The sequence below is a fragment of the Protopterus annectens genome, chromosome 2.part0 (genome assembly GCF_019279795.1).
Source record: "Protopterus annectens isolate FY-2018-M chromosome 2.part0, PAN1.0, whole genome shotgun sequence".
Classification (NCBI taxonomy): Eukaryota; Metazoa; Chordata; order Ceratodontiformes; family Protopteridae; genus Protopterus; species Protopterus annectens.
Window position 1 is genome coordinate 1834061088 of NC_056728.1, and position 26304 is coordinate 1834087391.

A 26304-nucleotide genomic window follows, 5' to 3' on the forward strand; every position below is an offset into this window, starting at 1 on the left:
TGGTCAGTCTTTCTGCTGCTTTTGGTTCTGTCCAAGTAGTAGCGTAGCTGTCTATGTACATCCAATGTATGCAGTATTCTTTCCTCTGTTTTGTGGGTTGGGAAAGAAGGTAGGTGGATTGCCTGGTTTAAAGACACTCTGGATACCACCTTAGGCATAAATGTTGGATTAGTCCTCATGGACACTCTATCTTGGTGGAAGATTAGGAAGGGTTGCACTGCCATTAAGGCCTGTAGTTCTGAAACCCTCCTTGCTGAAGTAATTGCCAGTAGAAAGCAGTTTTCCATGACAGGTGTTGTAGGTCTGCTGTTGCTGCTGGTTCAAAGGGTGATAGTGTCAACTTTTCTTGGAGGTTTTACATTCTTGATTCCTCTGAGAAACTGCCTGAGCAAAGGGTGTGAAAAAAAGGTGGATCAAAGCTGTATTCTGCTGAAATAGCTGATGCATGTATCTTGATGGAGGAGTAGGACAGGCCTGAATGGAGAAGTTCCAGAGATACTCCAGAATGTTAGGCATATCTATGTTTGACACATCTTTTCCTCTTTCAGAACTCCAAATGACAAACCTTTTCCATTTTCCAGCGTAGTTTCCTTCTTGTTGAAGGTCGTCGTGTTTCCAAGAATAATGTCTTTAACTCTTTGGGAAAGTTCTTGATTAGCTGCTGCTATGTGATGTTCCATGCAGTCAGTTGTAACGCTTTTAGGTTTGGATGTATGGTGCTGTAGTTGTTCTGAGTTAGCATCAAAGGCATCAGGGTATTGGCCACATATTGTTCCGACAAGCTCCTCAGCACTGGCTACCAGTGTTGTCTTGGCCAGCTTGGAGCTATCCGGATTATCCTTGGATGTTCTTCCTTGATCTTTACTAGTACTTTGTGTATCAAGGGAAGAGGTGGGAATGCATATGCTGTTAGGCCTTTCCAGCTGAAGGAGAGCGAATCCACTTTCCATGCTAGTGGGTGGAATGTCCTTGTGCAGAATTTTGAGCTGTTGATTGTGAGGTGATCCCCATTGATGCGAATAGATCTATCTGAGGCATTCCCTTCTTTGAGATGGTCTTGAAGATGTCCGGGTGCAGGTGCCATTCGTGGCATCTGATGTGGTTCTGCTTAATATGTCTGCTAGAGTATTTTGCCTGGTACAAATATTGCCTGTAGCTGGATGTTGTAGCTGAGTGCCAGGGTCCACAGCTCCAAAGTCATTCTGCATAGGGGTATGAATGAGTGCCTCCCTGTTTGTTGATGTACCACATGACTGTGGTGTTGTCTGTCCTTATCATCAACTGGCCCTCTTTGAAGAAATGGTCTGAACTTGCCCTCTTTGAGATTGCCAGTTTTACAGCCAGCATTTCTTTTAGGTTGATGTGCAGGCGGTTGATCCTGAGTCCACAATCCTTGCACATTTGTCCAGCATATGGGGGCCCCCATCCTAGGTCTGAAGAGTCTGTTGTGATGCTCTGGCTTGCTTGACATCTGCGAAGGAGGGAAGGCTGGGGTTGACTGGGTGCCTGAGCCCACCATAGGAACTCCTGTTTTAAGCATGGAATTAGTGGGATTTCTGTTTCTAGGCTGTGTCTGTGTTGGGACCATAAATTCCTTAGGTACCACTGTAGTTTTTCTATATGTAGTCTGGCAAATGGGACCAAGATTATGCATGATGCCATGAAGCCCAAGGCCTGCAGTACCTTCCTTGCTGTTAACTTGCTCAGTTTTGTTAGTGCCAAGAAGTAAAGAGGGAGTTCTTTTTGTTTTTCTGTAGTTAGGAATGCCATTTGCCTTACTGTGTCCAATTCTCCCAAGAATGTCCTTGTTTGAGATGGTATCAGCCTTGATTGTTCTAAACTGACTGTGTATCGGAGAGCATGTAGCAAGTAAATGACCCTTTGTAAATCTGTTGTCAACTTGCTTTGTTGTCCCTTGTAGCAGGCAGTCGTCCAGGTATGGGTAAAATTGAAATCTGTAGTCTGCAATGTGCGATTACTGATGCCAGGCATTTTGTGAATACTCTGGGCTTAGTAGATAGCAAAAGGCAATGCTGAGAATTGATAGTGCTCTGATCCTGCAAGAAATCTGAGGTATCTTCTGCAGATTGGTCGTGCAGGTATGCCTCCTTGAGATCTAGAGTTACCAGCCAATACTCCTTGCCCAGCATGGGAAGAAGTTGCTGTAGGGTCAGCATTTTGAATTTTGGGACAATGATGTATGTATTTAAGGTGGACAGGTCGAGAATTGGTCTCCAACTTTTTCCTTTCTTGGAACTAGGAATAGTCTGGAGTAGAACCCTTTCCTTGCTCTGCTGTTGGCACTTTTCCACAGCTCTCATGTTTGCTAACTCCATTATCTGTTGTAGAGCCTCTGTTTTTGATTTGGAGGTAGATTTGGCATTCCTCTTTGACTGGTAAAGTGTGGAAGTGGAATCGTAACCTTGATCTATGGTTTGTAAAATCCACTTGTCTTTTGTTATGTGGTGCCAGTTCTTTGAAAATAAGGTTAACTTTCCGCTAGAGAGGAGCTGCTATTTGTTTCCCTGGTAGGGATTTAGGATTAAGTCACTGTTGGTGTGTTGATGTAGTGGCAGTGGTTGTGTCTGTGCCTCTGTTGTTACCTTGCCACTGTAGGCACCTCCTCTGGATTGGTTTCTGCCTCTGGGACGCCTATTCCTGCCCCTTTGAAATCTTGTGGAGTCAGGAAAGGACCAATTTTTGGCAGGCCAGTTCCTGCTAAACCTTGGGGTTGAACCTGCAGGAAATCTTTAACACTTTGAACTGATTTTGCCTTTTCTTCCATTTTCTTCATAACCTGCTGGGCAGGTGCACCAAACAAACTTGTCTTATCCATAGGAGCATCTAGCAACTTAGCTTTAACATGATCCGGTAGAGCTTGCCTTTTAGCCATGCATGCCTTCTTATCACTGTGCCAGTCATGGCTGATCTAAATGAAGCCCAGTGCATCATATAGCCATTTTTTTAGGAATGGTTACTAACCTGTTGTATGTTATTTACCATTTCTAATACATATTTCTTGTCAAGAGATTCATCAGTGGTTAGCTTTTTAGTTAACTGATCAAGCATAAACTCTTGGTATTGTATCATGTGAAACTGACAGTTTAAAGCCTAGCTGAAGTGTAAACCTTTTACCCCATCTGTCTAATGACCCAGAAGGAATAGGGTTTTTAGCTATGGTCGCTGCTACTGCCTGGGGACCCTGGGATATAGTTTGTCTGCAAGTGGGGGGCCTTGTAAAGGTGGTGATGAGTATCTGGCACCCTGTAAAATCTGTCTGGTTTGGCAGGGGCTGGGGGTAATGAATCTGGAGCAGAGCAGACATCGTTGAAAGCATCATCTACCACAGAGAGAACAGGAGGTATAGCTAAGGGCCTGTGCTGTGGAAGGTGCAGAAAGGTTCTAAGTCTTTTCTGGAATCTGAAAATCTTGTTGCTGCCATTGGAACTGCTCCCCATGTGGGCATGGTTTCCCCAAAGAATTCTTCTGGAGGAATGGAGGAAGGAATGGATTCTTCAGCATCAGAATCTTCAAAATTGGAGAAAGGGCCTCTGGCTGGTCAGTTATGTCTGATTCCTCAGCAGAATCATCAGAGGACACTGGCTCAGGGGCTCTGCCCAGGTCTCTTCTCTGGGGGGCTGAGAGGCCCTGTGGTGAGATTGAGATCCTCTAATTAATGAAATTAAATCTTCTGCCAAAGTAAGCATTTGAGAACTAGAAGAGGGCCTAGTTGAGGGTGGTTTAACAGGCACTGTTTTCTTAGCCTTTGCTGCTTGGGTTCTGGCCGAAGGCCTTTGGACATGGCTGCTGGAGGCCTGCAGCCACCCGTGCTGGGGGTAGAGACATCCAAGGAATGGTGTCTGATAAGTCAGTGGCAACCACCGTAGTGGACAAAATTTCTGAGGCGATTTCAAGAGTTGCAGGCAGGGCCTCAGCTGTAGAGATAGATCCGCTGTACCTTGATCAGTTTTCAACCGAAAAACTGGGCTGCTACGCTGGGCCTAAACAAGGCAGACAGTAAGAATGGAAATCTTTATGACATCGGCTGAGGCAAGAAAGAGTCCCCAACGGGGTACTTAGCTTTAGAAGTCTTCGCGGTATTCGGTGCAAAATCTCTCCTGGATCCAATCGACCGCGAACAGCTTCTGCTTCGGGCGCAAGAAAGACTGAGGAAATGGGCGCGGGCTGATGCCTTTACCCGAACCAACAGAGATGACGCCGGGTGAGAAGTGCGACATCATCGAAGCGGACGACCCCTTTGAAATCGCCGACTGACGGGCTGCCTGACGACAGAACTACCCAGCTGTTATGACTGCAGATGCATCCATGAAGGACATCTAGTGACGTTGTGATCAGGGCCTAGGCATGGAATACAGTAAGTGTGGAAGTCCTTATGAGGTATTTGCTTCCCACAAGAAATAGAATTATTAACTTTTTCTGACATCGGACTGAGGCAAGAAAAAAGTTTCCCCAACGGGGTACTTAGGTTTATTGAAGACTTCGGATCTGAAATTCAACTTCGAAAATCTCAGGAGTCGGCCGACCGGCACTTGCAAACTGCTTCTGCTTTGGACACCGCGCGGCAAAAAAGACTGAAGAAAATGGCATCGGATGCATCTTATATACCCCTGGCGCACTGACGTCAGGGAAGAAGCGACAGCAACCGATGCCGGGCCAAGACTTTGGAACTCTGGCCGACTGCGGGACCGCCTGACGGCAGGATAACCCAAGTGTGATGACTGCAGCAGTGTAACACGATGAACATCTAAGAATTCACCCTAATTCAGTCATCAACAACCTTTGGATTAAGGTGATTTCACTTACTGATCTGCATTTGAAGAATAACAAAAACAGATAATGAAAAATGAGAACATTTTGGAGCTTTATTTTTAATACTCTGTTCTCAGGCTTTTGTAAATATTGCACAGTTTTTTTTTTGTTTTCTTAGAAATTTATTATAATATTTATAATTCAATTTTAATGCAATTGATTATACGTTATTTATTTATTGGAAAATAATTTTTTTGGGAAAAAAATGGATTTGATCTGTCAAGGAATGACTTGCGGCAAACGACATGAAAAAAAGTCACCCACAGCCAAGACATTAAACATGTCTTAGGTCATTCCACATGTGGAAATAAATTACTTGACTTAATTAAAGGTATCAGTATGAAGCTTTTGAATACCTGCATCAAAAACATCAAAAAATTAAAATACTAATCAAGCTAAATGCAAAGAAATATAAATGAAGCATCCTGAAACTTAGCATATCAAATGATACAACTGAAGCTGTAAAGTACTGGTGTTACCACAAGTGAAAAAGCCCATAATGCTACAAACTTCATCTGCAGCCGGGCTACAAGAAGATGGAGCAGAGGACAATGCAAACGTCCTCACGACTGCTCTGAGATACTCACTACTACTATGTGTTCAAATGTTGATTGAACATGTTTGTTTGATACATAACTTCCTTCATAAATGTTTGCTCACTATACACTGTAGCAATGGGAGAAGGCTCACACTTTACACCATTTAACTTTTGAGATCACAGTATCCCAGTGTAACAGCAAAGCATTACCATTTATTTTGTAAATGTTCTCTTAAACACAACAACCGTCAAAGTGGGAATAATAAAATGAGGAGGGATGGGGGATTCTGTCATCCACAAAAACATGAGGAAGGATGGGGGATTCCAGCACCCACAAAAACAATCTGACATGATGCTTGTCTTCAAGTACACTATTAGTGGTTTTCTGTTCCGGTACAAGCTAATTTAACAGAAGAGATGCCATGTTAGGTGTAAACAAACAAACAACAAAAGTACATACTGAAGCCATTCCCTCATGTGGAAGCCAAGCAGCTTGATAAGGTGAAAAAAAAAATTCTTTGAGAATATCGAACTGTCACTTCATATATGAAAGATCAATGATGAAGCTAAACTTTTAGTCCAACTAGGCTAGTAGGCTCTTTTCAGGGGACACTCGAGGTGGTACTTGTACTACAGGGGGGGGTTTGGCCAGGGTATCTAGAAACTTCCCCTACTCTTTTAGTTACGTGCCTTTGGATTATTTACATGCACCTGAGCAACCACCAAATTAAGCAGACAGGACCTTGGTTTAATGTCTCATCTAAAGGAAGATGCTGCACTGTAGTGTCAGCAAATTACCTACCTGGTGTGGGAAAATAACCCACAGCCTTCTGTACCAAAGAAGTGTGTGCTATCTGATGCACCAATATTACTACAATAAAGCTACAAATGAAACCTAGAAATATTTCTTTACCCAGATAGCTAAAACAGACCATCAAGTTTAAAAAGACATCACAGAACCTTACATTTGCTTTTAGTGCAACAGTAAAAAAGAAGTTATGCCTTAACCATAACGTTCTATCTGTGTTGTAGATCTTTGTTCATTCAGTACTATTAGAACCTCAGTTCTGTCCTCGGAACAGTTACGGATGTTTCCAAGTTCGAGCCAGCCAAAAACTCACAGGTAAGACCTACCCACAATGCCCCTCTCCTAGTTACTCCAGATCGAGTTTGCCCGCCCCTACATAAGAGACGTAATAATAGAAAAAATAGTAGAAGGCTCTGTCTGAGCAAATACCCTAACCAGGAGTTCCTAAAGTCCACCAGGAGTCCAGGCAGAGGGAAGGAGGGCGGGAAGTAATGAATGAACAAAGATCTACAACACAGATGGAACGTTATGGGAAGACACAACTCCTTTATCTAATGTTGTAAATCTTTCTTCATTAATTACTCTTAGGACAGAGTCCCCAGCTACTGGAGTCCTGGGTGGCCCTAAGGAAAGATATTCCTGAGCACCATAGAACCAAAAGATGCTCGTCCCCTGGAGGTCAAATCCAATTTGTAATGAGAGATAAAGGTATGAGGTCTTGCCCAAGTGGCTACTGCGCAGATATCACCCATAGAGGCTCTGGAATGAAATGCTACAGAAGTAGCCACAGATCTGGTAGAATGAGCCTTTATTCTGAAAGGTAAGGATAGCTTATTCTGTTGGTAAATAAAAGTAATGATGTTTCTAAGCCAGGAGGATACAGTCACTTTGGAAACAGGTTTTCCCAATCTAGGTCCTGCAAAGGCCACAAACAATTGATCTGTTTTCCTGAAAGATTTAGTCCTGTCCAAATAACAACGAAGCTGCCGATGCACATCAAGGGTGTGCAGAAGGTACTCCCCTCTATTAGAATGCTGAGGGAAGAAAAACGTAAGGTCAATAGATTGGTTAATGGAAAATCCAGAAATTACCTTGGGCAAGAAAGAAGGGTCAGTACGAAGGGACACCCTATCCGGGTCTCTTGGCACTCAAAGCCTGCAGCTCAGATACTCTTTTCGCTGAGGTAAGTGCTACTAGAAGTAAGATTTTCCATGAGAAAATTTTTAAATCACATGAATCAAAGGGCTCGAAAGGAGGACCTGTGGGAGACTGAAGTACCAAAGTCAAGTCCCAGGGTTCTAAGGGAGGCTGGATTGGAGGTTTAACATGTAATATTCCTTTCAAAAAAGTCTTGCATAGACGGTGTGACATAATCAAAGAATTATCAAGTCCATTATGAAAATTGGCGATAGCTGCTAAATGTACAGTGATCGTCGATGCTGAGGCTCCTGCATGTAAAAGAATAGTCAGGTATTGTAGGATCTTTTGAATAGGCATAGAGAAAGGGTCTAAGTTCTGATCTTTGGCCCAAATAGAGAACCTAGTCCATTTACTAGAATAAACTTTCCTGGTGGAAGGTTTGTGTGAAGCCAGAAGAATTTCACGAACAGGAGATGGGGAAGTCAGGCAGCCTGGCAATCACTGGAAGTGGAGGAACCAAGCTGTGAGCTTGAGACTGTGGAGGTTCAGATGAATCAGTCCCTAAGGATGAGATAACAGGTCTTGGGAATGATCCAGGATCCATGGGCTGTGAATCAGATGAGGCCATAGAAATGGGAACCAGGCTTGACGGGGCCAGTATGGGGCAATGAGGATCACTTTGCTTCTCAACCTCTGAGCTTTCTGGAGAAATTCTGGAATGAGGGGAAACAAGGGAAAGGTATACAGAAGACCCGGGGGCCAAATGTGCTTTAGAGCATCCCTCGGTGGTTTCCCCTGAGGGGGCATCAGGGCAAAGTAGCTTCTGCATTTGTAGTTTAGGGGGGAAACAAACAGATCGCAGCAAGGCTTGCCCCAGCGTTGGAAGATCCGATCCACTGTTACAGGGTTGAGGGACCACTCGTGAAGCATCATAATGTTCCTGCTCAGATTGTCCGCAATAAGGTTAGAACTCCCTGGAATGTACGTTGCTATAAGAAAGTGGTTGGAAGCTATGGCCCAGTGCCAAATCCTCATGGCTTCCCGACGCAGGGGGTAAGACCTGGTTCCGCTTGCTTGTTGATATACCAGACTGACATGTCTGACTGAAGTGCAATGGTTCCAGAGGGTAGGGATGCATGGAACACTTGCAATGCTAAGAGAACTGCCCTCAGTTCCATGACATTTATGTGCAAATTGGCCTCCATAGGGGACCAGGTGCCTTGGACCGTCTTTCCCTGGAAGTGCCCCCCCCCCACCCTAACAGGAAGCGTCCGTGGTCACCGTGGCCATGGGCTGGGGAAGACAGAATGCTCGACACCAAAGATTTGTTTGTGGCTTCATCCACAATAGCATTTCTTCCTTGCAACGGTTTGTAAGACGTATCATGTGGTCGAGTGGGTGAGTTAGAAATGGCCATTATGCGGAAAGGATGCACTGCAGGATTCTCATGTGCAGTCTCGCCAGTGGTACTAACGTAATGGCAGCTGCCATGGAGCCTAAGAGTTGCAGTACAAGACGTGCTGGTACATAGGTCTGAGGAAGAAGGTCTTGGATTTGGTGTCTTATTTTCGAAAGCCTGTGAGGGGGGAGAGAAACTTGACAGGATGTTGTTTCGAAGACCGCTCCAATAAATTCCAGTGTCTACATTGGGGACATTTGACATTTGTCCTTGTTGATTGTAATCCCCAAGCAGACAGCGAGACCCTGAGTGTAAGAGGGCTGCGGACTAGGAGATTTCTGGTCGGAGCGGTAAGGAGCCAATTGTCTAGATAGGGAAACACCTGGAATCCTTGTAGTCGAAGATGAGCTACCACAACTGCCATACATTTGGTGAACACTCAGGGGGGGATGTCGAGAGACCGAATGGCAGTGCCTTGAACTGGTAGTAACTGGCTCCCAGCCGGAAGCAGAGAAACCTCCGGGAGCAGTGATCCACCTTTATGTGGTAGTACACATCCTGGAGGTCTATAGAGCACATCCAATTGTCCCTCCCTAGGAAGGGAAGACTTGACTGTACCATGACCATCCACAATTTCTGAGGTTTGACAAATTTGTTCAATAGGCTGCGATCCAGGATTGGTCTCCTGTCCCCTGTCTTTTTTGGCACTAAAAAGAACATAGAGTAAAACCCGGATCCTGTCTGGTCTGGTAGGACTGGTTGGATGACTCTTTCTTAGCAGCTTTTCTATTTCTAAGGCTAATTCCCTCTGATTGGGTGGTACATCGGGGAATCATTTGACGGGTCTGGGAATTAAATCAAATGGTATTTGGTAGCCTCTGGATCTTATTCTCTGCACCCAAACATCGGTAGTAATAAGATGCCAGGCTGGTAGGTGCAGTGAAAAACGATCCCGGACTGCTTCAAGAGGAAAACAATCGGGCTGCTGCTCAGGAGCGCTGGTAGGGTCTGCCGGAGAAAGAATCTCTAGCTCCCTGGTTATGCTGACCCCCTCTACCCTGAAAGGGGCATCTTCCATATGAGTTGCCCCCTTTGCCCCGGGATGATTGCTCACCACTAGTGTCTCGAAAAGATCCTTGAGATTTCTTGAACCACATTTTTCCTCCCTTCTGGTTCCTGGAGTAGGACCTCTAGGGGTTGGAAAAGCATATGTCCACAGCAGACAAGGTCTTTCCATCTTTCTCACTACGTGCAAGTGTGTCTCGTACTTTCGGTCCAAAAAGTGCAAATTCGTCGACAGGTGCATTGACAAAGGAAGATTTAAAAGGGTCTGCGAAGTCACACAACTGCATCCAAGCATTACGTCTCATGACAATGCCTGATCTGGCAGCTCGAGCTGCTCCCTCGATGATGTGAAATATCAAATGCATTGAGGAGTTCGAGACGGATTCAAGGGTAGCTAGCTGCGAGGCGACAGTATCACGCACCTCATCAGGCAGTACCCCCACGAAAGAGGGAGACATTTCGGAAAATAGGTCTCTTTGGAGGCAAGTAAAGTGTGCCAGATAGTTCAGTGACCGAAAGGCAAAGGTCGCTGAAGCATAGGTCCACTTCCCTAGTCTGTCCATGGTCTGGGACTCCTTGTTTGGAGGCTGGACAGTAGAACTATCTTTTGCCAGTTCCCTCTTGGTGGCTGCCGCTACGACCATAGAATCAACCGTCAACTGCTTGGACCAGTGGGGCTGGTCTTCAGGTGTAGATAAAATTTTGTCTGGCCTCCGGGGAACAGGTTTGACATTGTCCGGGGCCTTCCAGGCACACTGCACAATGAGTTTAACAAGGTCATCTGCCGGTGGGGTCACCCAGGAAGTAGATTACCAGGCACAGAAGGCCTGCAAGAACACAGATTCCTCAGAAGAAGGGTTAGAGGACTTCCAGTCTCACCACTGCTTAAGGATTTCGAGAATGTCTCCGAATAAGACATCGTCTGGGGGAGACCGTGGGGACCCTTCCCCTCATCACAATCAGTCTTCGGTGATAGATTCCTCCGGGAAATCAAGGTGCTTCCTCTTGCACCTTTTCTTCTGGGGTGGCTCCCCAGTGGGAACTTCTGAGGACGATTCCAGAAAAGGGGTTCCTTTCAAAGGGGGCTCTTGCGACTCCCATGCCCGGGGTCCAGACATAGAGGGTTCGGAGTGGGTTGGGAGAGGTGCATGCTGGGGGGGGGTGGTTCTGATACTGATGTCATTGGTGCTGACTGCAAGCTGTCAAGTGAAGGACCCTCTCCATCACCTGGATAGCAGGCCCGCACGAGGAGGGATGGGAGCCCGGAACTGGGAAGGGCAACCTCGGAACTGGGGTCACACCCCACCCTGAGGAGCCCACCTCCAGGTGAAGAGCTCCAAGAGGACTGGAAGCCGGAGCTGTGGACACAGACGGTGCCAGCAAGAAAAAAGGCACCGGACTAGGTACCAAGGTACGGACGGTCCAAGCATTGCTCTGAGAGAGCATCAGCTCCACCGGAGCCAATGCAGCAAGGGTGGTCGGTGCCAACAGGGGAAAAATTGCTGTCGGAGCCAAGACAGTATGCACCGGTGTGGACGTTGGTACCGGGATCTGGGTAGAGGCCGGAGGAGGATAAACAGGGGAAGATGTAGTAAAAGCTTCCAAGCCAAGAGGTACAAAAGGTCTAGTTGGAATGGGCAATCCCCTAGCTTCCAGAAACTGGTCCACAACCCGCACTAGATCTAATTCAGAAAAATTCCTAGTGGATCTAAAGGAGGCTGCTGAAGGAGAATCAAATCTTTCTAGAAAGAGGATAAAACCTCTGCCTAAAAAAAGGGTCGTAAATTGGAGAGTATCTTTGTCCTTGGCAGATATTCGAGTTTTGGAGCCGAAGAAACTGCTGGTACTGTGGCCGGGGATGGTGCCGAAGCAGGTACAGTAATCAGACCCAATGTCGGACCCAAGGTTGGCACCAAAGTCAGTGGTGTCGAGGTTGGAACTGAAATAGGGGTGAATATCATGGACGGCACCGAGGGAGAAGATACAGAGCCTGGTGCTGAAGAGGTCTGCGCAGAGGGGGCCGGCAAAGCACGGAGCAGACTTGGTTCCATAACTGACAGAGATGCAGGAACCAAGTGACTCCGTTTTTCTATATGTTTTTTGGTCTTTGGAAGGGGTGAGACCTCCGGACCCAGATAGAGCCTCGGAAAAAAAGTATTTTAATTAAACCTTTTAAAATAAGTTCTGCTAGTGTACAATTACTAAAACTAGCACAAATGTCACAGTCAGCTTTAATATGATCCACTCCCTAACAGTAGACACAACGAGCATGTGTATCCGAGTTAGGCATCTTACGCCCACACTTGTCACACTGTTTAAACCCCAACTTAGCTTTGTATGACATAGTAAGGCAACAAGGCTATCCTATAGAAAAAACAAAATAAGTGAGAGAAAAAGGTAACAGAATACTAACAATGGTATTTAAAAAATACCACAAGTGGTAAGGAAAGGCCTGTCAAAGGCAAGAGAGAGGGACAGTACCAATAGTGGTAGAAAATAAATTACCAATGTAAAGGGTAGGGAATAGAATTAGGTTATAGGCGACAGTGAGAGAAGGCTAAATTGACTAAAAAATAAACAATTTTGAAGAGAAACTGTCTTAAAAATAAATTTCTATTTAGCTTTGAGAGAGATGGCTAGCACTTCTGACTAGGAATGCGGCAAATTAAATCTGGAGTAACTAGGAGATGGGCATTATGGGTAGTTCTTAGCTGAGAGTTTTTGGCTGGAAATGGCCGTATCGGTTCTGAGGATAGAACCAAGGTCCTAATAGTAATTAATGAACAAAGATTTACAACATCAGATATTATGTTTCAGAAACACTAACAAAAATGCAACTGACTTTTATATATGAACTCAGTGAGCAAAGTTGTCAGCGCATGTGTAGGCTTGACAGTGAAATGTAAAAGGATTACAACAAATACCAAGGAAAGAAGGTAGCAAACAAGTAAACTGCTATTAAAGCTTAGGAGAGGTAATGTGCTCAAGGTAAAAAATAAAAATACTGGTTCAAGATAAAAATTAAAACTGCTAAACACCTGCTGGCACTGCACATTAATTATGGCCTCTTTATGAATTGCTGAGGTGAATCAAACAGTAGCTGATGTGAATAAAAATAACTAGAGACACAGTGCAAACATCCATGATTAATTCTGATCCAATAAATAAATAAATGCATTTTGTTCTCTTAAATGGCCCTTACTAAGACATGACCAGGGTTAAAATTTCACAAAAATGAAAAACAGACTACAAACTAAAATAACTGAAGATCAGTGGTGGCCATAAATGATTGTCCTTGAAGAAAGCTGATAATCCACAAAGCATTTATTACATGATGTTGAAAAACAAAATAAGTAATGAGGAAACTTCTCTGCGTGGAAGATCTAAGATTCCCTAAAGTTTAGGCACGCAAGAAAAATGTTTAAATCTAAATAACAATAACTGAAAACTGAATAAGTTTTAATGACAATAACGACAAGCGCTTTCGTCCGGTAATACTAGCCTTCTTCAGATGATTTAAAATTTAAATAAAGAATCACCACGTGATATGTTTGAACTGATACATTGTAGATGGAAAAAGCATGCGTGCCCAACCACAAGGATGTCGGCAATCACAGATGGTTAAGAAAAACAGTCATAAGAATAGACTAAGAACAAATACAAACATTCAAATCTAAAATAAATGTCCATCTCTAAAACGATCATTTTCAACAATACTAAATAAGCATAAATTATTATTGAACATGATTAAATATGGAGCTTAATGTTTCATTAAGAGCAACTATAAAATTTGATTTTAACATACTAAAGATTGCCTATCATAATCTTTCATTTTAAGGAGGCTTGAAATCGAAACAATGTCATTAAGCCTTGGAGGAACAGAGTCATTAAGAAAAATCTGCCACCAAAGTTCACGCTGCTCAAGTAAGATGCTCCAATGGCCATCTCTCAGGGTGGGAGTCACTTGTTCTAAAACCAGAAGGGAAAACCAATGGTTCTTGAACTTGAGAATATGTTTAGGTAAAGCATTGGTAAAGCATTTGTCGGAAATGATCATTTTAGAGATGGATATTTATTTTAGATACAAACATTTTCAAACATAAAACCTAAAAACATGCTAGCTATGCCCTTGCAACTCCCACTCTAATATCATCCACCCCATCCAACTACTACCTTTCTTTCACCTCCACTAACTACCTTGATGATAGCAAGCTCAGATGCTCATAAGCCTAGTACTTATTATACAGCAGGAACTTCTCATTGTTACATTTGTTAATGCCTGTTATGTACTTCACAAATAAAGATTCTAGTTGTCTACTGATGTACTATGTTCTTCATCTGTAAATATGTTGTAAGTAATTTCTATGTTAAATTGTTAATCGCTATGTAATCCAATGTAACTACTGTCTGTTTATTTTACTGTGGAGCTTTTCTCCCCGGGCCTCCGCTGAAAATGGACCCACGTCCAGTCGGACACTCCCGGTCAACAAATTTAAATAAATAAATAAATAAATAATTTTAAAAACATATCTACTTATTTACATTTGTTCTTAAGTCTGTTCTTATGACTCTTTTTGTTAACCATATGTGATGACTGACATCCTTGTGGGTTGGGCATGCATGTTTTTTACATTTCTTGAGTATTTTGTTACAGCTTGCTACAATGTAGCAGTTTAAAACATACCACATGGTAATTTAGTATTTAAACGCCTCAGATGATAATTTTAAACCTTTAGTATTCAAATACATCACATGATAATTTTAAACCACCTGAGGAAGGCCGGTATTATTGGATGAAAGCGCTTATCATTATTGTTTTTAACATTCAGTTTTCAGTTAGTGTTATTTAGATTTTAATGATTTTCAACGTCATTTAATAAACACTGTGGATTATCTGCTTCCTTCAAGGAACGTTATTTTTGGCCACCACTGCTCTTCAGTTATTAAAGCTCCACAACTCAAACTTAGGAATGTAGCCCTTAGAAAATAAGGGATAACAAAACAAAACAAAAAGTCTTTTGCACTGAAACTAAAAAGAACAATGAACTGGAATTTACTCAGCTGCTTTTCAGGAGTTGCTCGTGATCATGTTTAAAGATTACAAATTTGCTTTCAGTTTCTTCACAAGTGTGACCCTCTACAGAATCATGACACCCAGTATGTGAATAAGTGGGTCAGGGAAGAAACAAGTTTAAAAAAATCACAAGGAAATTGAGGATATACTTGGTGATGCTGATGTCCATTTTCCAGCCAGTCATATAACTTCTTATCTAGAAATGGGGCATATCACTGTCCAACGCTAGCAAATGAAGCAAACTGAAACAATGCCACAACATGTACCAAAGTTGCTTTCAATACACTTTATTCAACCATTCTTAGCTGCAAGATGCTCAATATTTGAACAGAATCCAGTCTGGCAAAAAATGCAATAAATAAAGAAAAAAAAGTTTAGTGTGTGACTGTTCTGAAGGAATGTATTAAATTGAGTGGACAGCACTGTTTTCTATTTAAATAAAATTGTGATAAGCAGTTAGTCCTCCATTGTCAATAATGCTTCTGAAGCCTTAATCAACCCCATTCAAAAAAAAAAAAAAAACAGTAAGCAAAAGGTAATATAATTTAAAGATCATGTTTGGATTCACATTGATGGCAATCCACAGATCCTAATCAGATGTCCGAAAGATGGCACGGAGCCTTGCTATCAATGGGGTCCAACAATCAGCAATGAAGAATCAAAGCCTCATTTAAAAGCATTCCCAGTTTTTGACAATTAAAAGAATAGATTGTGACAGGCAAAAGTGCAATCAGTGTACCCAGCATAGTAAACGCAATCGAGGATACACTCCCAGCAGATGAGCACCAGCAAAACAAGCTCACTACCTCACTACTTCATTTTTTTAGGCAACAGAAATGCTACACAAAACTCGCTTAGTTATCCCTCACTGCAAATGCATACCATTACAAGTAAAAAAAAAAATCAATACACTGCAGATAAATGTTCCTAAAATATACATACCTGGCCCTGTCCATGCAGTGACTTCAATCTGCATGCCAAAGAACAGCTTTCCTTTAGAGGCATTAAGTGCCTTCTCCTGGTCTTCTTGTTGTCGAAAGAAAACCAGCCCATAACGCTCTTCAGAAGCACCATGAATCTGCACTGATGTTACCTTCCCATATTTTTTAAATTCGTGAAAAAGCCCATCCTTTAAGCTTGTATCTGGGGGAAAATATATACTAAGTTACTACTTTACAAGGAAACCATTAAGACATAATGAAGAGAACAAAACAATGTTTCTTATACATTTGACCAAATTTTAGATCAGTTTTACAAATTTATGAGTCGGGCATTTGAAGACTACCTGTGATGATAGGCCAAACAGGTGATCTTTAGCCAGAGGTGTATCAAGCAGCTACCCCTTAACATCCTCAAGGCAAGAGATGAAGTCTGATATGTTAGGTCTCGTCAGCACCATCCTGGACTCTACTGCCCCCCTGCAGGCATTCACAGCACAATCACTAATTAATTTTATTGCACAACTGCCCACTCTAAAATGCTGAATGGGTAAGCACAGTTAGATTCTCTTTCAGGTGATGTCCAGGATAATATCCTCTCCCTCTCTCTCTATTCAAGGGCTTCAGAGTGGTAGTTTATCATATGCAACAGACTACTTATGAAACACTAAAGGGGGACAAGGTATGTACCTTCTTTCCAAATATGCAAAGGATCCTGCTCTTCTTAACTTCACAGAGTTCATTTAATTAAGCCTGGCACTACTTTAGGCCCTTTGTAAGTTTCTAAAAAGATTATTGCAGGGTCCACTATAGAATTTTTATACAAAGTACTTAAATTCCTCCGGCATCCTGTAGTACTGATCTGGCTTCTTTAGGAAGGTCAGCTAATAGTCTAGATTTAAGGATACCAAACAAAGTATTATCAAAGGGGCCAGAAAAACACACAGGACTATCAGTGACTTAAGTTTTCCCATATCGACTACGTCTAAGTAACTTTTTCTAGAGTCAAACATCTCTTTTGTACCCCATTGAAAAAATGCTCCCTCACCAGATTTAATGCATTTCTGAAGGAGGCGCCCTCCTGTGGTAAGCCTACTCACACTGCTGCTTGGTTACCAGTATTAATTCCAAAGGGAGGGAAGGTGTTAGGTGTATGCTGACTTCTCCCTCAAAGCTAGACTCTGACAAGTCAGAAGGGGATTTCCTCATTTTAAGGGGAGGAGGATTACCAGACACAAAGGGCTCTTTGGGCTGCATGTTACTGAACATATCAAGCTACCACTTCTCTGGAACAAACTTTCATTTCAAATCAAGAAATGTCACACACTATCTCCCTTTAAGAAGGAATTAAACAACTTGATGGGTATTCATAAATCCACCCCCGTATGACAGGCCTACTGAACACTGAGAAAGGGGGTAAGGTCCAAGGGTGAGTACTCCCAAAGTGTAAATCGCTATGTGGGACAATTTCCTTGTACATTATATGACTTTACACTATATTAGCTGCCACCTGATTATAACAAATAAATACTATAAATTTCTAAACCAAGTCCTTCTTAATAATGCTAACCTGTTGACCGGACTGGCAAGTTTTGCACCTTGATCCCAAAGCTCTTGCGTGGCTCATCCTTATCTAAGGCTGGTGGAGGCTGAGCAGGTGGTGCAGGAACTGCAGTTGACTGGACTGACCTTGCTGGAGATTCATCACTTGAACTACTGCTGGAATCGCTGCTGTTAACAGAACAAGACACGACACGACAATGACTCAAAACTGTCACCATAATACCATGTAGAAACAATACAGGTAGAAATACATACAGTGCCAGCAAAACATGCACATTTTGAATTAAAAAAAAAAACACAAAGGCAATTTCAACAGAATGCAATTTTCATCAATGAGAAGGTTAGCAAGGAGCTTCTGTCCCACTGTTTTGGGACCTAAATAATTATCAGCAATACTAACAATCTTTTACAAACCTTTCAGTATATGATCAAGGACCACTGATGCAAGTGAAATCCATTACAGGCAGAAACAATATAAAACCTGGTATGATTTACAACCTTGAGTAATACAGTACAACTGTGTTGAGAACTCATCATTACTGCAGTTAGTCGAGTATGTTTGCTGTTGCAGTAGTGACAGCACTCAGGAATTCTACCAAAGAAAATCTGAAATCTAGCCTGATTTCCAAGTTTAGCACCTTTTCCCCTCAAGCCTAGGGGAACACTGTCTTATTTAAACATCTGCATGTCTGTGTTACAACAGGGACATTCGCCCTTGCCATCTTTGGTTCTTTCTTGCCTAGGCAGACCTCAGTGATCTGGGCTGAGACCACGGAACAAACTAATGGAGTATAATTTACAACCTTCCCCTAATTACGACAGCCCAACCAGAAGGCACAGCTACATCTCCAAGTTCTAGATTAACCTGAAACATGAGAGGAAGCGGTGGAGGGGAGGGGGGGACAGCTTATTCACTGTAGCACAGACAGAAGGTAAAGGAAAAATGGATATGTACCTGCCCCCTGGGTGTACATGGGAAAGGAAGACGATGGCAGGGGAAGAGAAAAATTACTGCAATAGTGAATTATACAATGAACACAGCACAACATCTACAACTATATTAAGATTCTAAAACAACTACACTCTGCTCATCATACCATTTCCTTTTGCACAATGATAACACATGGGATGACTTCTTATGCTTATGGCCCAGTGGCTGGCTAGCCCTGAGAATGTGTTGGTTGTAGCAGCCCCTGTAGTATGGTCATGGCAAATACTACCCTAGCTCTAAAGGTAATTGCCCATTTGAGAATAGATGACCAGCTTCCAAAATGGACTTGGTTATGACCCCCCCCCCCCCCCCCCCAAGGAAAGCAGCAGTAGCTGTTGTGGCTCTTGCTGAGTTGGCCCTCATATGCCCTGGTAGAGGCTTATCATGAAACAGTAAAGGCAAGCAGATATAATGGCCTAGCCATTTAGAAATGGTCTCTTTGGCCCACCCCCAACCACTGCAGAGGATATGAATAATTGGGTCAGATTTCATTTTTTGCTTAGTCCTGTCAAGGTAAACCCTCAACTGCCTATGCATATCCAGGAAATGTAAAATCCCCCCACCCCCTTGTTAGGGACAAACAGAAGGAGCTGAATAACCAGACTTATGAACAATTCTGTCACCACTATGGGCACAGACATGGGATTAGTTTGAGATGTTATCCTATGCTTGTGCAAAATGAGAAAGGGCTCCTTTGCAATTCTGAAATCTCTCTGGTAGAAGTAACTGCCACCAAAAAAGATTTTTTTGAGATGCACACTTCAGGAGTACAGAAGCATCTGGCTCAAAATGCAGTAATGTTAACTTTTCTAGAACACAGCTGAGGTCCCATGGTGAAGAAAGTTCCTTCCTGAATGGCCACAAAAGTACCACCTTCTTGAGGAATTCTTTTAGTGATAAAGAAGGGGGTCCTAGGACACTCAAGATGAAATAGCGCACACACACACACACACACACACACACACACACACACACATACACACACACACACACACACCTTCAATGAGGCATAAGACAATCATAGGTTCATAGGTAGGTACTAGGCTATTGGCCCTAGGGCCTATATAAGCCTAGCCAAAAAATGTACCCTGGCTTTCACCACCCAAGAAAATTATTTTCCTGTGCCCCTGTCGAGCAGAGGCACAGAAATGATCCCTGGGGTGAATTTCCCATTTCCCATCCAATCATCAATATTTTTCTTGAAGAGCGCTAATGAGGAGCTCTGTTTGACATAGATAGGTAGTCTGTTCCAGAGTATGGGAAGTCTCTGGGACAGGAATCTATCCCTCCAGCATGTTCTGTTTATTGTGGTGACAAGGTTTCGGTCCCTAGAGCGTGTAACTCGGAGGGATTGGGATTTCTTTAAGCGGAGCATGTCCAACAGCTCTGGGTTTGACATAGCTTTGTATGTTAGGCAGAGAAAGTACAGTTTTGTACCTACCATAAATGTAGATGTTCGAGTGCTAATACAGCTGCAGTAATCACAGATGGGTTCTCTGCCGTCAGGCGGGTCCTCGGTCAGCCAAATTCCAAAGTCTAGGTCCGGCGTCGGTTGCTGTCGCTTTCTCTCCTGACGTCAGTGAGGCAGGGGTATATAAGACACAGCCGACGCCATTTTCTTCAGTCTTTCTTGCCCCAGATGTCAGGTGCCCCCAGAAGGAAGGCAATACATAAATTATAATTATATACATGAAATGCAATATAACCAAAAATCAGAAGTTGCAAGCAAATATACCATAGAAGGATAACCCAATCAGGTTGTATGAAGAGGGGTTAGGCCCTAGGCCTTTACCAAGAGGGGAAGGAGGGAGGGAAAATTGTACTGCAGCTGTATTAGCACTCGAACATCTACATTTATGGTAGGTACAAAACTGTACTATGTTCATCGTGCATACAGCTGCAGTAATCACAGATGGGTAGAATCCCAAAGCTACGCACAGGGTGGTAGGCACTAGGTGGAACTGGGATGAGCCAGAATGCCCTGCAACACAGCAGTGGCAAAGCCTGCTCTAGTTTTGGAATATAAAGGCAGGTGATAATGTTTTGTGAAGGTATGCACAGAACTCCAAATGGCTGCCTCCAAAATATCTTTGGTAGGAACTCCTCTGAGGAAGGCTGTAGCAGTAGCTGTGGCCCTGGTGGAGTGGGATCTTATGCCTGTAGGGACAGATTTTCCATGATAGGAGTAACAAAACCGTATGCAGTGGCCTATCCATTTTGAAATGGTTTGTTTGGTAACTGGCTTCCCTTGAGCTCCTACAGCATAGGACACAAAAAGTTGTTCTGATTTCCTGAAAGGCTTTGTTCTGTCCAAATAATAACGTAGCTGTCTATGGATGTCTAAGGAGTGTAGCAGCCTTTCCCCTTTGTTTTGAGGTTTGGGGTAAAAGGTAGGCAAGTGTATGGCTTGATTTAAAGCTACCCTGGATACCACTTTAGGCATAAATGACGGATTGGTTCGAAGGGAAACCCTGCCCTGATGGAAGATGAGAAAGGGCTGCACAGCCATGAGGGCTTGTAGTTCCGAAACCCTACGAGCTGAGGTAATGGCCAGAAGGAAAGCTGTTTTCCAGGACAAATATTCAAATCTGTTGAGGCAGCTGGTTCAAAGGGAGGCAATGTTAATTTTTCTAGAATGTAATTAAGATCCCAGGCTGGAATTGGTTGTTTCCTTGGTGGTCTTATACTCTTAGCCCCTCTGAGGAACTGTCTTAAGAGTGGGTGAGAAAATAAGGGTGGATATGTGTTGAATTCTGCAGAAATGGCTGAGGCATGGATTTTTATGGAGGAAAATGAAAGTCCACTGTTCAGCAGCTCAGCTAGATACTGTAATACCTGAGGCAAATTCAGTTTTCTAGGGTCCTGGCCTTTTTTCTCATTCCAAGAGCAAAACCGTTTCCATTTTGCAGAGTAAGCCTTTCTAGTAGATGGCCTTCTGGCCTCCAAAATGACATCCTGCACCTCTTTGGGGAGTAGAGTCTGTTGTGGTGTTAAGGAATTTTCCATGCAGCGAGATTGAGTGTTTTCAGCTGACTGTGAAGAGTTTTGTAGCTGTGCTGAGTCAGCAGAAGAGGCATTAGAGGTAGGGACCAGGGAGGAGTATGTGTTAGGCTCCTCAGGAGTGGGTACCAGTGTTGTCTTGGCCAGTCTGGAGCAATCAGTATCATCTTCGGTCTGTCTGCTCTTGCTTTCAACAGCACCTTGGGCAGAAGAGGCAGAGGTGGGAAAGCGTACACTGTCCATGCTGTCCAGCTGAATGAAAGGGCGTCCACTCTCCAGGCCTTTGGATGAAAGGTCCTTGAACAAAACTTTTTCCAACTGATGATTCCTGTGGGAGGCGAAGAGATCTATGTCTGGCCTCCCCCACGCTTGGATTATCTTTGTAAACACTTGAGGATGCAACTTCCATTCGTGTGGATCTGTCATATTTCTGCTTAGATTGTCTGCCAGCGTGTTTTCCAAACCTGGCAAGTACTGTGCTTGAAGTTCGATTTGCCATTCCAGAGCCAAGTTCCAAAGTGTCTTGGCTAGTCTGCACAGGGGGTATGAATGTGTTCCTCCTTGTTTGTTTATGTACCACATTACTGTGGTGCTGTCTGTTCTTATCAGTAATTGTCCTGGATGCAGGAAGTCCTCGAAAGCTGTAATTGCATTTATCACTGCTAGCATTTCTTTTTGATTGATGTGAAGGTGCTTTTCCTTTTGGGACCATTTGCCCTGAATGCACCTGTCTGTCATGTGCGCCCCCAAGGCGTAATCTGAGGCGGCTGTTGTGATGACTTGATTTGCTTGAGGCTTGCAGAATGGGAGACCTGTGTTTGTTTGACATGCTTGGGCCCACCATAGAAATTCCTTTTGCAAACATGGAATTATTGGTATTATTGTTTCCAAACTGTGGCTGTGCTGAGACCAAAGGTTTTTAAGTACCATTGAAGTTTCCTCATATGCAACTTTGCACATGGGATTAAAAGAATGCAAGATGCCATGAATCCCAGAGCCTGCAGGATTTTCCTTGCAGTAAGCCTGGTACAGTTTGCTAGTATTTTGAAGTATTGAGTTAGTTGCCCCTGTTTTTCTGGCGTAAGATAGGCCATCTGGGTGTTTGTGTCCAAGTTGGCACCCAGGAAAGTTATTTTCTGAGATGTTGTTAGCCTGGATTTCTCTTTGTTGATTGTGTATCCCAGAGACTGCAGTAACCGTGTTACATAAGCCAGATGTTCCAGAAATATGTGCTTGCTGTCCGCTTGGATCAGGCAGTCATCCAAATAAGGGTAAATTTGTATCCCTTGAAGTCTGCAGTAGGCAATTACTGATGCCAGGCATTTCGTGAATACTCTGGGCGCAGTAGATAAGCCAAAGGGCAATGCAGAGAATTGATAGTGTATTGAACCTGGAAGAAATCCGAGGCATCTTCTGCAGCTTTGTCTGATTGGGACATGCAGGTATGCCTCCTTGAGGTCCAATGTTACCAGCCAAAACTCCTTGCCCAGGCATGGGAAGAAGCTGCTGTAATGTGAGCATCTTGAATTTTGGTACGAGTAAGAATGTGTTTAGGATGGATAAGTCCAAAATGGGTCTCCAGTCGGATCCTTTCCTTGGTACCAGGAATAGCCTGGAGTAAAAATCTTGACCTTGCTCGTGAATACGTACCTCTTGAATAGCTTTCATGTCTATGAGCTTTGAAATTTGTAGTTGTGCCTCTGCCCTTTGATTGTGTGGCAGGTTTGGCATGCCTCTCATTTTTGGGATAGTGTGAAAATGAAATCTGTAGCCTCTGTTTATAACGTCCAGGATCCATTTGTCTGTTGTGACAATATGCCAATTTCTTGTAAATAATGCCAGTTTTCCTCCCAAGGGTGCTGCCAGCTGAGACTTGCTTGGCATGGAAAGGAGGGAGTCATTGGGTTTGTTTCCTGTATTGTTGTGCACTGTCTTCGCCACCTCTTGGTGCTGGAGTTTGCCATTGTCTGCCTCTAGTGCAAAAGTTTTCTAAAAGATTATTGCAGGGTCCACTATAGAATTTTTATACAAAGTACTTAAATTCCTCCGGCATCCTGTAGTACTGATCTGGCTTCTTTAGGAAGGTCAGCTAATAGTCTAGATTTAAGGATACCAAACAAAGTATTATCAAAGGGACCAGAAAAACACACAGGACTATCAGTGACTTAAGTTTTCCCATACCGACAACGTCTAAGTAACTTTTTCTAGAGTCAAACATCTCTTTTGTATCCCATTGAAAAAATGCTCCCTCACCAGATTTAATGCATTTCTGAAGGAGGCGCCCTCCTATGGTAAGCCTACTCACACTGCTGCTTGGTTACCAGTATTAATTCCAAAGGGAGGGAAGGTGTTAGGTGTATGCTGACTTCTCCCTCAAAGCTAGACTCTGACAAGTCAGAAGGGGATTTCCTCATTTTAAGGGGAGGAGGATTACCAGACACAAAGGGCTCTTTGGGCTGCATGTTACTGAACATATCAAGCTACCACTTCTCTGGAACAAACTTTCATTTCGAATCAAGAAATGTCACACACTATCTCCCTTTAAGAAGGAATTAAACAACTTGATGGGTAATCATAAATCCACCCCCGTATGACAGGCCTACTGAACACTGAGAAAGAGGGTAAGGTCTAAGGGCGAGTACTGCCAAAGTGTAAATCGCTATGTGGGACAATTTCCTTGTACATTATATGACTTTACACTATATTAGCTGCCACCTGATTATAACAAAGAAATACTATAAATTTCTAAACCAAGTCCTTCTTAATAATGCTAACCTGTTGACCGGACTGGCAAGTTTTGCACCTTGATCCCAAAGCTCTTGCGTGGCTCATCCTTATCTAAGGCTGGTGGAGGCTGAGCAGGTGGTGCAGGAACTGCAGTTGACTGGACTGACCTTGCTGGAGATTCATCACTTGAACTACTGCTGGAATCGCTGCTATTAACAGAACAAGACACGACACGAAAATGACTCAAAACTGTCACCATAATACCATGTAGAAACAATACAGGTAGAAATACATACAGTGCCAGCAAAACATGCAAATTTTGAATTAAAAAAAAAAACACAAAGGCAATTTCAACAGAATGCAATTTTCATCAATGAGAAGGTTAGCAAGGAGCTTCTGTCCCACTGTTTTGGGACCTTAATAATTATCAGCAATACTAACAATCTTTTACAAACCTTTCAGTATATGATCAAGGACCACTGATGCAAGTGAAATCCATTACAGGCAGAAACAATATAAAACCTGGTGTGATTTACAACCTTGAGTAATACAGTACAACTGTGTTAAGAACTCATCATTACTGCAGTTAGTCGAGTATGTTTGCTGTTGCAGTAGTGACAGCACTCAGGAATTCTACCAAAGAAAATCTGAAATCTAGCCTGATTTCCAAGTTTTCCCCTCAAGCCTAGGTGAACACTCTTATTTAAACATCTGCATGTCTGTGTTACAACAGGGACATTCGCCCTTGCCATCTTTGGTTCTTTCTTGCCTAGGCAGACCTCAGTGATCTGGGCTGAGACCAGGGAACAAACTAATGGAGTATAATTTACAACCTTCCCCTAATTACGACAGCCCAACCAGAAGGCACAGCTACATCTCCAAGTACTAGATTAACCTGAAACATGAGAGGAAGCGGTGGAGGGGAGGGGGGGACAGCTTATTCACTGTAGCACAGACAGAAGGTAAAGGAAAAATGGATATGTACCTGCCCCCTGGGTGTACATGGGAAAGGAATACGATGGCAGGGGAAGAGAAAAATTACTGCAATAGTGAATTATACAATGAACACAGCACAACATCTACAACTATATTAAGATTCTAAAACAACTACACTCTGCTCATCATACCATTTCCTGTTGCACAATGATAACACATGGGATGACTTCTTATGCTTATGGCCCAGTGGCTGGCTAGCCCTGAGAATATGTTGGTTGTAGCAGCCCCTGTAGTATGGTCATGGCAAATACTACCCTAGCTCTAAAGGTAATTGCCCATTTGAGAATAGATGACCAGCTTCCAAAATGGACTTGGTTATCCCCCCCCCCCCCCCAAGGAAAGCAGTAGTAGCTGTTGTGGCTCTTGCTGAGTTGGCCCTCATATGCCCTGGTAGAGGCTTATCATGAAACAGTAAAGGCAAGCAGATATAATGGCCTAGCCATTCAGAAATGGTCTCTTTGGACCACCCCCAACCACTGCAGAGGATATGAATAATTGGGTCAGATTTCATTTTTTGCTTAGTCCTGTCAAGGTAAACCCTCAACTGCCTATGCATATCCAGGAGATGTAAAATCCCCCCACCCCCTTGTTAGGGACAAACAGAAGGAGCTGAATAACCAGACTTATGAACAATTCTGTCACCACTATGGGCACAGACATGGGATTAGTTTGAGATGTCATCCTATGCTTGTGCAAAATGAGAAAGGGCTCCTTTGCAATTCTGAAATCTCTCTGGTAGAAGTAACTGCCACCAAAAAAGATTTTTTTGAGATGCACACTTCAGGAGTACAGAAGCATCTGGCTCAAAATGCAGTAATGTTAACTTTTCTAGAACACAGCTGAGGTCCCATGGTGAAGAAAGTTCCTTCCTGAATGGCCACAAAAGTACCACCTTCTTGAGGAATTCTTTTAGTGATAAAGAAGGGGGTCCTAGGACACTCAAGATGAAATAGCGCACGCACACACACACACACACACACACACACACACACACACACACACACCTTCAATGAGGCATAAGACAATCATAGGTTCATAGGTAGGTACTAGGCTATTGGCCCTAGGGCCTATATAAGCCTAGCCAAAAAATGTACCCTGGCTTTCGCCACCCAAGAAAATTATTTTCCTGTGCCCCTGTCGAGCAGAGGCACAGAAATGATCCCTGGGGTGAATTTCCCATTTCCCATCCAATCATCAATATTTTTCTTGAAGAGCGCTAATGAGGAGCTCTGTTT

General features: G+C 43.2%; 1 protein-coding gene across 1 annotated transcript in view; it reads right to left on the reverse strand.

Moving 5' to 3' along the window:
* The window catches only part of SPEN (spen family transcriptional repressor), a 609081-nt gene that overhangs the window by 359930 nt on the left and 222847 nt on the right, over nt 1-26304 (reverse strand). Inside the window, exons 4-5 of the mRNA XM_044061866.1 lie at nt 24122-24282; nt 15797-15997 (exon numbers count right to left, since the gene is read on the reverse strand). Coding sequence (XP_043917801.1) covers nt 15797-15997; nt 24122-24282 — 362 coding nt within the window. The remainder of the gene's footprint in view (nt 1-15796; nt 15998-24121; nt 24283-26304) is intronic.